This window comes from Apteryx rowi, unplaced genomic scaffold (genome assembly GCF_003343035.1).
Source record: "Apteryx rowi isolate R43461 unplaced genomic scaffold, aptRow1 scaffold_54, whole genome shotgun sequence".
Lineage (NCBI taxonomy): Eukaryota > Metazoa > Chordata > Aves > Apterygiformes > Apterygidae > Apteryx > Apteryx rowi.
This window is the reverse complement of record NW_020450805.1, coordinates 748374-765867: the sequence shown is the minus strand read 5'-3', so window position 1 is coordinate 765867 and position 17494 is coordinate 748374. Positions and strand designations below refer to the sequence as shown.

The window sequence follows — 17494 nt, the reverse complement described above, 5'->3', positions numbered from 1 at the left end:
GAAAATTTCAGTGTAAGTAGAATAATCCATGCTTAAACAAAGCAATATACAGTCTTAATTTCACTGAAACTTTCACTGTGTTACAATGCTGGAACCATGCAATAGGCAAAAATCCTATTTTCAGTTTCTTATATTAAGATGAAGTTATTTTCTATAGATTTCACAGATTGTCTTAGTTTTCTCTGCATCTGCCTCATACTTTTCAGAAATGAGCACATCTGAGTATGTATGCAGCTGTTCCCTGCTAACTGTTAGCTATTAAACACTGCTATATTAATCTCTGGATTCCCATGCAGCAAGATGTGACTGTAATGTAGTTACAGCAGCTATATCTCTATTTATACCATTTTATGTCAGCCAGAGATTTATATTTAGCAACTCATGCTTTCGTTTCCTTCAGGCTAAAATCTTGTTTCATGCATTACCTGGGGCTTGCTCTGAAGGCCACGAAGAAAATAAGATTAGAAGTAACATGCAGTTATCTGTCTTCTAAGCAAAGAAACCCGACAAAATCATATCACTATTGCTTTGTATGTTAGTGTTCACCACCAGTTCTAGACAGCTGCAAGATTTTAATTTACAAAGCCCTAAACAGAGTAAAAGCCTTTCTTCTGACAAAGAAAAGACCAAGAAACAAAGGTGCTGCTATCATCATTGTGCCAGCTATAATTTTGACAGCCAAAGACCAAGGTGTACTTTGGGATGGCCCAAACAATCATAAGGGATAAATCATGGCAGAGGAACACGTCATGTTCTGGCACTGTGTCAAGAAGTGAGGTTTGGCTTGATTCCTACCACCATTTAAGCAATACAGAGTAGTTTTATTTATGTAGACGCTCTCCTTCAAAGTGAAAGGAATCAACACATGCCTTCAAGTTTCACCTTTTACATCGATTGACCTGAGGGAGAAGAGTGACATTCTAATGACAGTAATACTTATCCATTAATTTTAATGGTGAATTATTTTAAGCACAATGGTGCTACATTTTAAAAAACACACATGTCCCCATTAGTATAATAGTTTTACACAAAATACTCTGACCTCTGGATATATTCACGATGATTAAAACCCCCACATAGAACCATTAGTAACATCATCTATCTGTGATATGAATATATTTTTTCTTGACATCCAAGTCAAGTGGTTCTGAGCGCTACTTTCTAAATTATTTCCTCTAACATAGATCCAGAAAAGAAGCTCAACCTATGCAAACACTGAACAGCTACAAGCACAGTAGATACAACATAGTAAGAAACAATAATTAATAACAAGCTCCAAATAAATCATTAAACTGAAACATTAGGACTGTTCCCAAGCAGGAGTAAATGTTATTTCAGTGATAAATAACATTTACATAATTTATTATTTAACAAACTATGAGAAACTGCAGATTACACATGATGGGGGAAATAAGGGCTTGCCCTGTGTGAATCTGCAGCATGGAAATAATAAATTAACTTACTGACTTACTGCTGTATATATAATTAAACAGGAATAACTAGAAAAACTTGAATATCTACAAAGAACAAGGACTGTAGAAGACTTTCACTACAGATTAATATACTTTTCTAAGACAGACCAACCAAATGCAAGTTTGAGACATTTAAAGTGTGCATTGGTTACAAAGATTAGCACACAAAGATCTACAGATGTGTAATAGAGCATTCTAAATCACTTGTTAAATCCAGAAAAAATGTCTGTGAAACAGACTGATCTGCTCACCAGAAAAGAGAACATACTGTGAACAATTTTCACATCAGAACTTATCTTTCATGTTACACTCACTTTGCTGTTCTTGTACACTACCTACCTCCTCAACTGGCCACCAGTGCTGCTCTACAGCAACAGACCTCTTTTCTGCTCATTAAAGGAAGCCTCCCTAAATTCCCTGTGAAAATGCAACTTTGCAAGAATGTGCTAATGTGATAGAATGGCAATAAATATTACAGAAGGTTGGCTTGCTTTTATGTAGTGCACACCATTAGGGTTACCTAACCCTCCCCGCCCTGTGCACAAACCTTATTTCTGCAGTCTAAGTACACTCACTCTTCACACATTCCTTTGATTTTAAGGCAACTCAGATGATCAATATTGTTCCTGACAACTTTTTTCTTTCCTCTGCTTTCTATCATTAAATAGATGTTGTAATACCAGGAAAACTGTACTGATGTCATTGTGTATGTGTCCTCTTGATTGTGTTCAGAGGTGGTCAAACCCAGAAGAAGCAACTAGTTCGACTAGCTGGTAACACTGAATATACAATTTCCCTACTTACATATAAACCCAATAACTTGCATTTGATTAAAACACATCCCTTAAAAGGGCATCTAATCTTAATTTTAAAACAACAAGATAAGGAATTCAACATCTTCCTGACAGTTCATGCCAATAATTAACCACCCCCACTGCTGAGAACAGTGTGTGTCCTATATCTTACTGATCTGGATTTCATTACCTCAGTGGCAACTTCTTTTTAATGAAGTGAAGAAATTTTGTTCATCTGCCATTGATATATGCCATGCCTCTTCTGCATTTGTCTGCATTTTCAAGTCCCTTCTAAAAAACAGAGCTGTATAGTTAACTATCAATCTCACAGAGAGCCTTTTAAACTAACAAAAGTAATGGCAGGGATTCCCCCCCCCCCCCAGTCTGTTGTTGCACTAGACTTTTATCTAGTAAGTTCTTGTCAGAACTAGTTTCAAAGGACATCACTGCCTATGTTACAGGTGTGGCTTGCATTATTTGTCCCTGATATATGACTTGCACTTGACTACACTAAACAGCACTTGAAAAACTCCAAACTGTAAAGCAATACAGATTAAGTTCTCATTATCCATTCCCTTTACTAATTATCTGCCACACAATCCAAATGTCACATGCAGAAGTCTCAAGAGCAGACATTGCATAGTTGCGCCCAGCTTGTTGATAAAAATATTTAACATCTTTAGACCTATGACTGTTTCCTTTTTCCATACTGAAGCATCATTAGTAACTGCAGCTTGAAATATCTCGGTTCTAAATACATTTAAAGCATATCCAATTTGCATTGTACAGCCTTTTTTCTTTTTTTTCTTTCTTTTTTCTTTTTTTAAAGCAGACTGTGGTATTGAGACAAATGCCCCTTAAAAAAACCAGATTATATCTACCTGTTTAACTTTTCCAACCAGGTTTCTCAGAAAAAAAAGGTTTTCGTTTTTTAAAGAGGAACTATTTTTTAATATTTTTCATACTTTCCTGCATTTCACATTACAGTACTTCCAGTATTTCAGTACTGATGCTTTAAGGACGTAAACACAACAAAAGATTCTCTCTTCCTACAAACCTTATCTTTCCTCCCATTTGGCCTTTCTGCTCCCTTCTCTGGCAGCAAGCTCCCTTCAAAAACTCCTCTTTCTCCTTCCAATTTAGTCTGTCTTCATAGCCTACACCAAGGTGAAGATTAGGAATGGATAAGCCTGAGTGACAAGAAGAAAACCTGACCCCATACCAGGCTGAATCTTTGGAGTGAGTTACAGTAAACAATAAGGCAATGATGCTAAAGCAATAGTGCAAAGATGGTCCAAAACTCACTGTTAACTATGCAAAATGAGTACAACTTCTCTTGGGAAATAAGATGTAAAAATGACAAATGATGAAAGGAAGTGGGCAACTGAAACGGCTCTAACACATTTTTGAGCACTGCATGATATAGATTGTAACAGCTTCAATAGCCATTCCCACAAATAATTTACGGACCAAAGAGAAACAGGAGCGTTAGGAAGGCTGTTTGTACCTTACAGACCAGACTTACAGACGAACAATGACGTCACCTTGGAAATTGGCTTAGCATTTTCTATTCAAAGAACCAAAGTAAATCCTGAACCGAGCACTATGTTGAAGTGTACCACACAAATCAAATGCTTAAAACTTCGCAAATCAAAATGTTCTAACAGAATGGCAGGAATACAAAACAAAGTAAGATGAATATTATTTTAGTGTAACAGGTGGTATACGAGCAAATTAGGCAAACTGCATTTAATTCTACAGTATCCACAATCTTACCCCAAATAYTGAAAGAACTGATCTGAAAGCTAAACAGGCTGTGATTCTTTTTAATGCAAATTCTATTATTCACATGAAAAAGTTAATTTTTTATATTTAATGCCCCTATTACTACTAGAGCAAAGTAGGTACTATATACGTGCCAAGTATTATTTTTAAATAAGTATTTAAATATTTGCATTTATTTTTAAATCAGCATTTCCAGTATTATTGCCTGCAAGTATCAAAAACCCCCTGGAGAGGTGTCTATATAAATGTATGTGTATATGTAGTGAAAGAATGCAAAAGTAAAAGCTGTTTCAAGAATATAAATGCACAACCGAACAAGATTAAGTGTTTACGGAAGCACAAACGTGCAATTTTTTGTTCTCAGAAATTATCCGAGCATACAAATGTTCAAGAATAATTTTCCTTTTCTATCTACCATTAGTCAAATATCTAAATTTCCTTCCAACACACCATAGGAATAGCATAGAGCAGTCCTGAGATAGTCACTTATGTAACAGATTTAAGGCTTTTAAACAGAGCTTTTTCTAAACATTTATATCTAGAAGCAAAGAATGAGAATCAGTCTGCTCTTACACTGACTTATAATTTTCAAAGGTTTTACATTCATGCTAAAAAATATTTTGTATATATTTCTTAAAATGAACCCAATTGTCTAAACAGCATGCTTTTGTTCAGCATCTTGCAAATAGCAGTCTCAGTGCTTAGCCAAAAAAATCACTTTAGTGAATTTTGGTGAACACTACAGTGTTTGTTACTGGCAAAGGAGAACCTGAACAACTCAGGGTGATGAGGAGTCTTTTGCCAAAACTAAAAATCCCTGCAGCTATAGGGAAAAATGCTTCAGAAATTAAAGAAGCTAGACACCACTTTCAAATGACACATTTTCCCACTTAAATACCTTCAATACAACTTCCAGTTTGTTCTTATTAAACAAACTTCATGTAAATTATTTCCTTTAAATCGTGACACATTAAAAATAACCAAATACCCAATATGTCCCACAGACAAATAAAATACTCCTCCCCAGGTACAAGAGAAAACTTCACATACCATTGACACATTCAAAGACATCACAGCACTTGCCAGGTGTTCCATCTCCACGCGAGACTATTTGGGGAACGGAACCTGCCTCGCACACGGGAAAACCACATAAACCAGAGAGACATTCGCATCTGAAACCAAAGAAAAGGGAAAAACCCGTAAATTAATGAAGCCACGCACGAGAGGAAAGAATAAGCAAAGAGAAAACGGTAAGCTATAGCACAAGTTCCAGTTATTGAATTAGTATTAATATATTCATATTTTAGAATCATCTTTCATTAACCCAATGACCAAATTGAAAAAAACAAACTCTCATGTTGATAAGTTAAACTGAGTTATTTTTTATGGTTTCCTGATCCAGCAAGCAAGATAACGGTACTGTGCAACATCATCACTTGTCTAGTACTGTATGCACACATTTAGAAAMCTATCGTTTCAGACTGAAAATAATTTTATTCTTCTGGTTTTCYGATTTAGACTTCTCCTTCAATTCTGTCTGTGCAAGATCTAAATTGGTAAAACTAATTAATCGCAATATCCAAACCTATTYATTAGAAGGAATAATGTCCTCTCATCAGGAAACACTCATTCCCCAGTTTTGTATGGGGGAATAATCAAAGAGAAAGGAAGATAAGTAATTTACACCTTAAGTATCATGCAGAATCATTAAATCTGTACCAAGTCAAAAGAACGGCATGGTCTGTTTTTCTGATGGTGCCACCTCTAGTTTAGAGAAGGGCAACCAATTACGCAGGATGCCAAATAATGGAGAAGGCTAGATATACACAAAATGCTATGATTAGTTTTACATATTGGATCATTCTAATAGGTAAAGAACATTTCATTAATGAGAAGGGTAATACTTATTTACTTAAGAAAGCAGCCTAAAGAACCAGAAGATATAAAATGCAGATAAGCAGTAGTCACATGCTTGTTTCCAGATTCTTTGCTTTATGGAATTTTAAATGAAGTTCCTCTGTGACACCCCGCACATGCCAGCATATTAACAGCACTGTTTCCAAGTCCAACACTTCAGACTTGCATAAGTTTACATTTAACAGAGTTCTTGCCACAACAAGGTGACATACTGTAGGGGTAAGCAGCCATGATTCAATAAAAGTATAGGACAAAATGAACAGGGAAAAATATGCAAATATTACAGCTGAAAAATGGCAGGGAACAGCACGCAAAGTTTTCCAGTTGCAGTTCAAAGGAATTTTTTTAAACAACTTGTAGATTAATTTGGCATACAACAAATGCATATGAATTTCAAAAAAGGAAAAAGGGAACTAAGCATCATCCTGCAATTATGAGTTAAAGCAAATGAAAATAGGAACTCTATTTAAAATATATCTAACTATTCCAAAGAATCCCCAAATTAAACCAGCCATTAGCAAGAAGCATCATCAGCACTCATTCAGTTTATTTATTCTTTATCCTTAAAGAGCAAGAAGCTCGGTTCTCCTCTACCATGTATGCCTCCTTAATTGCCCAACAGCAATTTCATCTCAGACCAGGATACAACTAGAGAGGAAGAGCCTGCTCCCAACAGATAGGTCCTGTGAGATTACTTGTCATTACTTGTATCTCTTCTTGCTATTTTCCTTCTGAGTGGTATCTTACAAGGCAGCATGTAACAGCATTCACAAGTAAGATTAATGAGAGAGAGATTAAAAACCTATCTTACACTACCTGAAAAGGATTTTTAAAATACTGCATTATAACAGAGTATTACTATCAAGGGGCAAATGAATCCTTGAAAAATCAGCATTATTATACCACATTTCACAAATAAAAGTGTGCCAAGACAAAGTGAAGCAATCTAACTCTATGAACATGTATATAATAAAGTATAGCAATATTTACAAAACAGATATTTCAGGGTTTCTGTTTGATAGTATTGTGCTTACCATAATAGTCAAGCATAATGAACTAAAAAAAATGGCAGTCTAGAAACCAAGAGTTTTATTCGTCATACCTTTGCTTTTGACAGTCATTTTACRTCTTAACTTATTTGTAAATACAGAAAAAAGAGGGAATTTAATAGTTTTCTTTATTGCATGCACTTGCTTTCAGAGAGGCAGAAGGAACAAGGGAAGCATGGCTCCTACTACAAGGGATCAAAAAACCCCAAAGGATTTGTGATAGTGGCTTCCCTTTAAGATGATTCAGCTTCTCTCTTCGGCTGGAGGGTTGGGGGAGATGCATGGAGCAGAAAGAAAGAAAAGGGTGTAGAAGGCACACCTGGAAGAGAGAGTTCTCGAAAGAAAATTACAAGAAAACATGTATCCCTATTTCGTTTGTTCCCTTTTACCTTATCCTACAAAACAAACACAAAGACATCCCCCCCTCCCCCGCAAACAGTAGCGGTTACTGAAGAATATATCCAGGAGTACCAGCAGATGAAGGCTGCATGTAACACCTTTGGCCAAAAGAAGTGTTCTAAAAGAAAGGAAAAAGCCAACGGTGCACAAAAAAGACATGAAAGTAATTTTGCAAAATTTTGTAAGGCTATCTCACCTTTTACTGCCCAAATAATAAAGATACTTAGAGAAGAAAAATTATCTCTAGAAATCGATGGAAAAGAATGATTAGCAGGTTCAAGAAATTTGTACCTTAACCTATCTAGTAGGCATTGATTCAGAAGCTGCTTTTCCCTTGTGATAACAATAAAAAAAAATAAAATAAGTGCTGATATTTCCTAAAGAAGAAGAAAAAAATCCCTTTCAAAACATTTATATATGCACACACACAACCTGAGAGTGATTTTAAAAGCCTCAATAAAAATACTAAGTTTCATTTCAGCTAGCCTGCATTCAGCATAAAAAATAAATCTCTAGGAGAATACTTCAAAATTTGAAAATTCATGAAAATTCACACAAATATTTTCAAAAATAAAATGGTAGACGCCATGGAAATATAGTTGTGCACGCTAATTTCCAAGTCGCATGAGCTGAAATTACTAATCTCAGTTTTATTACCTCCACAATAACCTTTTTCAAACATGCCTGTACCTTCTCAATTCTTTATATCACATTCATTATCATAAAAATTCGAGTTCCTTGCAGAATATTAAATAATTAGATTAATAACTCTCATACTTTTTTTGTTCTCTTACCTTCTTCTTGGGACTACTTTTAAAAATAACCAACCAAAAAAAAATACCAAAACAAATAAAAGTCACCAAAAGACTCAATAACTTAAAATACGACCATCTCACAAAACAAGAACTGAAAAACATGTTTAGAAGATTGGTGGGAGCCAGTGTTCCTTTCTGTAGAGAAGGATCCCTCCCATTCAGAGTAACCAAAGACCAGCATAATCATTCAGTGGAAAAAAAAGAACCTGTAACAGTTGCAAGCAAACAAAAACCCAACTCCTTAAAATCGTACAGACTGACTTCCGATTTGATTAGAAAAAAAAATAAAAATTCCACACATAGGAGAATGTTTATGCATAATCCAAAAAAATCCATGCATAGGAGAAAGATGGACTTTTAAATAGTCTGCACACTTTTCAGCCAGCTCTGCTAGGGAAATCTTTGACCATATTCCAGGCTATTAGCATGGAAAACACTGTTTTGGAGACAGAAGTCTTTTGGGAAGAAATTCAAGGAAATCTGGTAGCAGAGCACAGCTGTAACATTGCCAAGACAACACCTGAAAATTCTGAGTAAGAGATCAAATTCTTAAAAGAGCAAAATCAGTTTTATACTACTAGATTTTTCTGAAGTGCTTTTTGGAGAAGAGGGACAGAGGGAAGTGGTATTCCAGCTCTGTGCTCTATCAGAGGCAGCAGTAGAATGTCCTTGCCTTGGTATCATGGCAATAGGTTTGGAAAAGTTTAGTAGACTAGGTTGCAATAAGCCTGTTCATAGTGGTCATGCATCATTCTAAATAATTTCTGCAAAATTTAGCAGTCCAGACTATTGATCTGTAGGCACAGTGTAGCCTCTAAGCTGCTTTCTGTATAACCATAACTCATCTAAGGAAAACAGACGCAGCCTAAGTTACTGCAAGGAAAGCTTCCAAGAGAAAAGGAGGACTTCATACATTGTCTCATCTCTTTATACAGGCTACAGCTACGTTACTAAAACTTCAGATAACGCAGTGGAATTGAAAGGTTTCAAGATTAAAGAGAGTTCAATATTTGAGGTTCCAAGAAGTTGTCACCCAGTATCTTTCCCCACCCCTTAGGAGCAAAGGCTCTAAGCAAACATTGCTGGAAACACTAGCGTATACCATTACGGAGATTGAGCTGGCAAGGAAGAACATAGCCTTTAAACAAATAAGAACAGTCCCACAAAAGAAGAAATAACAGAAAAAAGAGAGAGAGAGAGAGAGAGAGAGAGAGAGAAGGAGAGAGAAAGAAATCAAACAATCATCCAAGAGACATCATGGAGTAGACCTGAAAAGGTGGCAGGATGGTGAGGAAGAAACCAAGAGTCCTCATGTTCATTAACCACATGAAGTGATTAATGCTTTACAAATTCACGAAGGTAACTGCTTCACTAATACAAATGACATTTTTTCATTTAAATTTCCTTCAGTTATGTCCATCAATTTCAAAATAATATCATCGCTTGTTTCTTTTATGTTTGGGTCTTCTTTTTTGTATTTCTATCATCATTTTCCTTTTTACTTTATGTCAACAGAAGTGCAAAAAGGAAAAGGAAGAAGAAAAAAATAAATCAAATATTTGTAAATGACAATATTTATTTAAAATCTAAACATCTTTGTTCACTTACTTCTGTAATTAAGCAGATGAAAAGAGAGAAGGGCTTGGTAGTCTCAGAAAAGATGCTTTAATGGTAGGATCAAAAGATATCTCCAGGCAAAAGGCACACTGGCTATGAAAATAAGAACAGTTATCCTGGAAGAAAGAGTTAGTACCACTGAATGAGAAGGCTGGGGTGGGGATGGGAAATATTTATTTTGAGGATAAAACAAAATGAAATCTGAAGCACTGAGGCTGCAGAAAAGCATTCCTGAAACATGCAACAAATTCCTGTGGAGATTTTATCACGGTCCTTCTTCTCTCCTTGCAGGACAGAAATCTAACAGACTTTGTGTTAACATTAGCAGCACTAGCACTAGCTAAACATAATAGAAAAAATTCCAGAGGACTGTCAACAATATGAACACTTAAGGATATTATAAAGTAAGGAATATTCAAGAGAACTCTCCGCATTATCCAAGCTTGATGAGCTATTGGAAAGAAGAAGAGAATAAAAGCAAGACCCTCCTATCGTGAAGCATAGGGTATAAGAGATTAGGCTACAGCAAAATGAAATATTATCACGACAATCTCAAAGTCAGCAAAGGATTATTTCCATGTTACTATCTACACTTGGAGCTACAACATGAGTTAAAGTAGGCAAAATGATGAGTTCCTAAACTGGTCAAGTTACAGCCTAGTGAATCAAACAAACGCTAGTCTTGGAAAAATTAACTCCAGTCCTATGCAAAAACAGTAACTCTACAGGGGCAAAGAGAAAGCCATTTGGATACCTCCATCCAACAGGTTCAGCTACATTTTTTCTAAATCTTCAGATGTAGAGATTGAAATATTTTAGACCAAAATTGCAAGGTCATTATAAGTTTTGAAAGTATGATTAACTAGACCAGTAATTAAAATATTCTTTTCCTGGAAAGCTTTTAGTATCTCATTTTGAAAATCAATAATACTACTACTGTATAAAGAGATGGCAGATGAACTGCTAAAGTTGCAGATAACACTTATTAACAGACCACTTCCAAAAGCTCAAAACTGCATAACTTCTATCTGAACTGACCCAAAGTTCTTCCAATTCTAAGTTTCCAGGTGGTTTACCTATCTGGAAATCAAAGCTAGTGTGTACCAAGTAAGAATTTCTTTCTAAAATTCTGGATATAGACATAAATACAAATGTTATTACAAACAGATACCCAATACAATAGCTACAATAGCTATTTTTACCATGAATACAGTAATCTCTATATACATGGAACATTTAAATATTATAAAAGCTAGATAGTCGTCTTCTAATTAAAGATATTGCAGATAGCAACTGTTTTTGTGTACGTTTTGCAAATTATTAGCATTAGGAAATAGCAAACAGATGCAAGCAGGGGGGAAGGTAGTAAAAATCAGCATTCACATCAAGGAAATTATCATCTTTCCAAGGTTTACTGGAATCCAAACAGTTCATTTCACTAAAAGACTTGATTTCATCCTCTGAATAAGGTTAGATCTACTGTTCTGTTTATCTGAGTGATGAGAAGGGAAAAAAGAACAGTCACAAAGAAGTCATGCTGTGGAACCAGCAGGAACAAAACTACTGGCCACTGACTAAGTACAACGGTATGTGTACTGCCCCTTTTGAATTCATCACTATATGAATAAAATTGTAATATAAACCAGTCTATTTTTTCCTCATATTTCATATTTTGCCTTAACAACTTATGCCTTTCTCCGCTTAAGATGTCTTCATTTTTGCCACTGTGTCAGTTAATCTTTAGTACATTTATCAGTCTCACCTTCCACAATATTATGAGATAACCAACATTTCAAAACCAAATATAAAATATTTGTTAAGAAGTCATACCAATGATAGTTAACCAATGATAGATAATATAAGTTTCTATTTCTTATTTTACTGCACTTAATGAGTAATTATGATATCTGATCCTCATATAAATGAAATACAATCCCTAAGGATGGCAAATCAAAAATCACTTACAAATAATAGCTTTATAAATAATTCACTGCACTAACTCCAATATTCCTCTAATTCCAGTCTTTCAGGAAAACAGACAGAAACTGGTTGTCAAATGACATTCATAATCTTTTTCCTTTTTGCAAACTTGCTGGTGGAAATAGATGGCCAGCACATTATTAAGAAATGATAATTGGAAAAGCAAACATACGTGCCATGTAAAGAAAAATCAATGTTTTTGCACAAGTAAAATGTGCCTTCTCTGGGCTAGAAATGAATTATTCTGGGCTAGAAATGAATTATTGGCCAAGTTCAAATACATTAGGTTGTACTTTAAGATGTTAACTCACTGCTCATGAAATTTAAATAGCTTATAAGTTTATTCTTTCGCATAACAGATTTCCCTAGAACTAAGCTATGGAGATTTTAAGATGAGCAATCCAAAACAATACCACAAAATATACTGCTAGGCAATTTTTCTGAGTGAATTAGAGAGCTATTTTAATTTCACCTTGGGCTTCCCTCCATCTCTCCTCAAGTTTCAGGTCAATACTTGAAAGTTTTGTTCATCTTTCACATAACAGTGATATAAACAGGGCTATGAAGATGATTAGGGGACTGGAGCATCTCTCTTATGAGGAAAGACTGAGAGAGCTGGGCCTGTTTAGCTTGGAGAAGAGAAGGCTGAGAGGAGATCTTATGAACGTGTACAAGTATCTTAAGGGAGGGTGTCAAGAGGATGGGACCAGACTCTTTTCAGTGGTGCCCAGCGACAGGACGTGAGGCAATGGGCACAAACTGAAACATGGGAAGTTCCATCTGAATATGAGTAAATACTTTTTCACTGTGAGGGTGACAGAACTGGAACAGGTTGCCCAGAGACGTTGCGGAGTCTCCTTCTCTGGCGGTATTCAAAACCTGCCTGGACGTGATCCTGCACAACGTGCTCTAGGTGACCCTGCCTGAGCAGGGGGGTTGGACTTAGATGATCTCCAGAGGTCCCTTCCAACCTCAACCATTCTGTGATTCTGTGAATTATGAGAGTCTGGAATTAGATGAATTCAAGAAGGATATTAATGCATGCATTACTTTACCAAACAGAAATACCTCATTAATGTACACTGTTTTTTACCTAAAATATTAGGACATATATCTCTGCTCCTCCTGGTCACTTTTTTCTCATTTGAAGACGGTGTAAAAGGCTAATTATTCCACATTCCTTAATATATTGCTGTTCTGAGATAATTTCTTCTGTTTGACCTATGTCGCTTAGCAGAATAACAGAGAAAAATTATTCTAATACTTAAGTCAAAGTAGCAAAAATCATTTAAAAGGCATTCTCTCAATTTTTAAATATTCTTCTTCAAATTGACATACAAAGGAACAAGCACAGAAGGTCAGACCAAAGGGTCATCTACCACAAAATTCTGCCTCATACCATTTGAGCTCAGCAGCTTGTACCAATTAGAGACAAGAGGCTTGGAAAAAGGACTGCAAAGTGCCACCATAAGGTTTTTTCTGGGCCTCATTAAACTTCTCTTCATCAACAGTGCGAAACATATCTCTAGATTCATATTTGAAGAGATCCATGAGGAGCTGAAAGAGTTCCTGCAAAGCACAGTCTAGACTGCTGCTAGTACCTTGTACACGCTCAGATGGCAACTGTGACCACTGCAGACATGGTCTGTGCTCTCAAACATCAGCATTTTGGTAAGTAAGTTTATCTCGTTTCCTTTTCTCATGTTCAAGGCAAGCAGACAGGGGTCTATTCACGATATCTAGGGAGGAACATAACAGCACAGTGATACTTCTCTGGTATACTCTCCTGGCTTCCAGCAATCCATGGAACAGAGATATCTCAAGTCAGAAGATATTTTTGTGGTTAATAATTCTTGTCTAGTTTTTTCTTCTATTAACTTGTGTAACAAATTTCTTAAACCATCTGAACTTTGACATGCAAAACTCCAAGGCAATAAGCTCTCAAATCATTGTTAATATAGTTTTAGTGCTTACACTTTTTACCCTTGAATGACATATCTCCATAAATTAAGCCATCAGAGACTCAAGATACAAGTCAAAACAACCCCCGAAAGTTATTTTTGAACTTATCTGATGGTTTAATTTGATGTCCACAGGTTCCTCTTTAAAAGGAAAAGCAAGTAATTATTCTGCATTTAGCTTCTCCATGCTATTCATAATATTGAGTATCCTTCTCATATCCCTGAAGGCAACTCTTAACAAGTTTATAGTCATAGTCAATTAATCCTTCCTCGTTTGGAAACTGTTCCACGTTGTGATCACACCTGCTGTCATTCTCTCCACTTCTTCTAGTGTTACTATAATTTTTTATGCCAGAGAGGCCAGAAACTAAACTATCCAGAAGGGGCAAATATGACTCTCTTCCCCAAAACATGGAAAACCATTAGATGATCATTTAACTTCTGAATTTATTCCATTATGAATAAAATTTAAAAGTGAGACCAGAAGATTGCCCCAGAATCCCAGTGTTTCCAAAAGCAAACAATTTCATTCACTTAGTATCAGATCTTTTCATATAGCAGGAGCCATGTTTGCAAGAACTGTAACCCATTTTTAGAAACAAGTTTTCTGAAATTCCACYAATAAAATTTCAAGGAAGAGAAGTGGAATATTTATTGTTTAGCAAAGGTCCACAACCTTCAGTTCCTTTTCTTAAATATTAAATAATCTGAGAAGGGAAAAAGGAAGCAGCAGTTTGTGGCTGTTGAAGTCTCCATACTAAGTTCCTTGCTATTTGCTGGAGGAAACAGAACTTCAAACTCTGAATATAACCACAGTAATGTTGATATTATTACCCACTTTGACTATTACTACTGGGAAATTCTCATGTCTACATCCCTTCTCAACTCAAACATCCAAGGGATAACATTATTATTTTATAATCCAAATGGGTCTCTCTAGACATGTCTACATTGTGACGCTGTGCTTCTCCCTCTTCCCCCCACCTGATGTGCTCTCCCCCCTGCAACCTGACACAACCCCGCTAGGGCGATAACCATCAGCAACAGTCGTGATGGCTGCACCCGGTTCAAATCAGAATTTGGGGAGACATAACAGCACATAGCCAAGGGCTAATTAAGCCTGTGCCCACTCAAACATGGCTGGTATGCAAATATGACGAGTCAACCATCTTACCCCATAAACAGGGAGCAGCCCAGAGCCCACTGAGCTCCCCTGCACRGCAGCAGGCTGCACGGCAGAACCTCCCCTTGAGCAGGGATGTCTCTCAAGGTTACTCCTCAAGGTCGAGAGATTCCTTACCTGTGACAGATCCTCGGTAAGTGACTAATAGCATGTCGAAACTTTGCAAACTTTGCTAAGTTGCATCTCTGATTGATTGTGCACATAATCCTTTAGACATAAACCGTGGACCAAGTCTGGGACTAAGACCGGATCCAGCCACACCCAGACTCCTCTGAGGAGGAGTTTGGAAAGCAAGGGGGTCCACTCTGAACCTCATGACTCAACAGGAGGGTCTCCTTGATGATTTTGTCTGAACCTTCCCTACATGCAGTAAATAACCAAGTGTACCTTGCCATCAAATCTTGTTAAACCATTGTCTTATTTACCATTGAACTTTGTTAAATCACTGTCTTATCTCAATAAAACATATTGCTGCTTCTCTCTTACAAGTGATGTGCATCACTCATCTGCAACATACAGTTGTGAGTCTAAAGGATGACATTCAAAGACATTATTGATCACTGTGAGACAAATACAAATTTGCCTGATATTCTCAGAAACTAACCCAAACTTAATCACCTATTCAATTTCCAAACAAGGTAGTAGTTGAAAAAGTAGAAGCAATGGAGCAAAATAGAGTGGGAAGTTGGGTGGGGCAGGGGAAGACATATGTGATCAAGTTAGACACTAATTCTTAGCCTGTGAAGAGATTTGTAAAAGAARGATGTAATTTACCAGTTTGCACATTATAACTGAAAGACTTCAAACACCAGCTTGTTTATCAAGAATGCAAACAAAATCAAGTTCTATACACACTACAGAATCTCATTGTACTTCCAAATATAACACAATAGTAGGGCATTTAAGTAGCATCTAAAATTAGATAAAATTAAGAGCTACTTTAAGTTCTTTGGGTTAAAATTTCTTCTAAAGTTTAACAGCAAAGGAGTAAATATACCATTATTGTAGCATAGGGTCAGATAAAGTATTATATATACTTTTTTTCATAAAGACTCAAAGAAGCTGCTTGTATAGCTATGACCAATATTACTTTATTATCTGCTTAAAGAGAAATGCGCTCCTTTGTTTAGGCACTGTTGTCTTGATAGATTTTGCAATTCAATAATTCCTCAGAATTAGTGGAAAAGAGTATGGATATAATTTTTAACTTATATAATGCAGATACAAAATACTGGTCCTATAAAAGATGCAAGCAGTGACCCCCATATTTACAATGTCCAACAGCTTCTTTCATAAAAGATCATAAAACATTTAATCTAAAAACATTCTCACATTTCCTCTCTTTGTTAGAGGTCTTCTATACTCTGAAGTTAACCATCCAGCTCCAGAAGTCTTTTCCCTGTCTAAAGAGATTCTGTTCAAGTTTTACTAAGATAGCCTTTTTTTAAAAATAGACATTAAAAATACTTTTACATATTTGTCGACTTGAGGAAAAATGGGATTATTTGCCAAAACAAGGCTGGATGCAAAGGCAGAACTGAGAACACAGCAATTGCTGAGGCAACTGTAACAAGGGAAGGAAGAAGGGGATTGCTCCAACTCTGAATCCAGGGGTTCACTACACTTCCTGGAAGACCAACATGAAGATGGACATGGAACCCATCCTACTGTTATTTTTATTCTTTGTGGATATTCAGTACAGTAGATTCTACAACAAGACTGAATATTATTTCCTCATTTAGCAGACCTGAATTAAGAAAAATGAAGTTCTCCTGGGATGGTCAGATGGACTTGAGATGGCAAAGAGGTCTGCTTGAGCAAGAGTACAGGAGGAACAAGCTGAGGAAGGTGGCCATGGTAGCTAGAAAGCAGAAGTAAAAGTTTTAACATGCTAATGAAACAGAAGACACAGCAAAACTTCTACAGCCTATCTTAACATGCTTTTGTTAGGCCTCTTGTCCTGCTATCCAGATTACTCAGAAGACAAGCCCTGAAGCGAAATCTCAGGGGGAGACAGGTGCTTGGATTTATATTTTGTCTTACCAGTTCCAGCTGAACTTTCCTTTAACAAAAACTGGGATCCATAACCACTTTCTCTTTGATATCAATTCTTGAGGATGAGATGGGTGAAGGAAAAGGATCTAAACACTCTAAAACAAATGCAAAGGAGACCTCTGTATCAGCAAAAGYTGCTTAAAGAGAGGTGACTTGTACAGGGGGAAGAGACAAAAGGTTACACCTCCTGAAAATTGTGACTGGCCTCTAAACAAGGTTGCGAAAAATGAAGTGGTGAATCCTAGTCTGAATATTCAAAGAAGATACGTATTGTAAGATTAAGGTCTTCAAAGGTAGGAAGACCTAAGAAAAGGTGACAGACAAACAAGAAAGAATCATGATGCATTTTGAACAGCAACAATGTAGAAAAGATCTGGTCCAGCCACATAACTGAGAAGAACTAAGTGGAAAAGTTCTGTACCCCTCCTATGAAGTGGGACATATGCAAAGGTGATCAGGGATTCAGA

General features: G+C 36.3%; 1 protein-coding gene across 1 annotated transcript in view; it reads right to left on the bottom strand.

The window, feature by feature from the left end:
- Positions 1–17494, bottom strand: part of CRIM1 (cysteine rich transmembrane BMP regulator 1) — a 217806-nt gene that overhangs the window by 89870 nt on the left and 110442 nt on the right. Inside the window, exon 5 of the mRNA XM_026081276.1 lies at positions 5102–5223. Within this exon, the coding sequence (XP_025937061.1) occupies positions 5102–5223 (122 nt within the window). The remainder of the gene's footprint in view (positions 1–5101; positions 5224–17494) is intronic.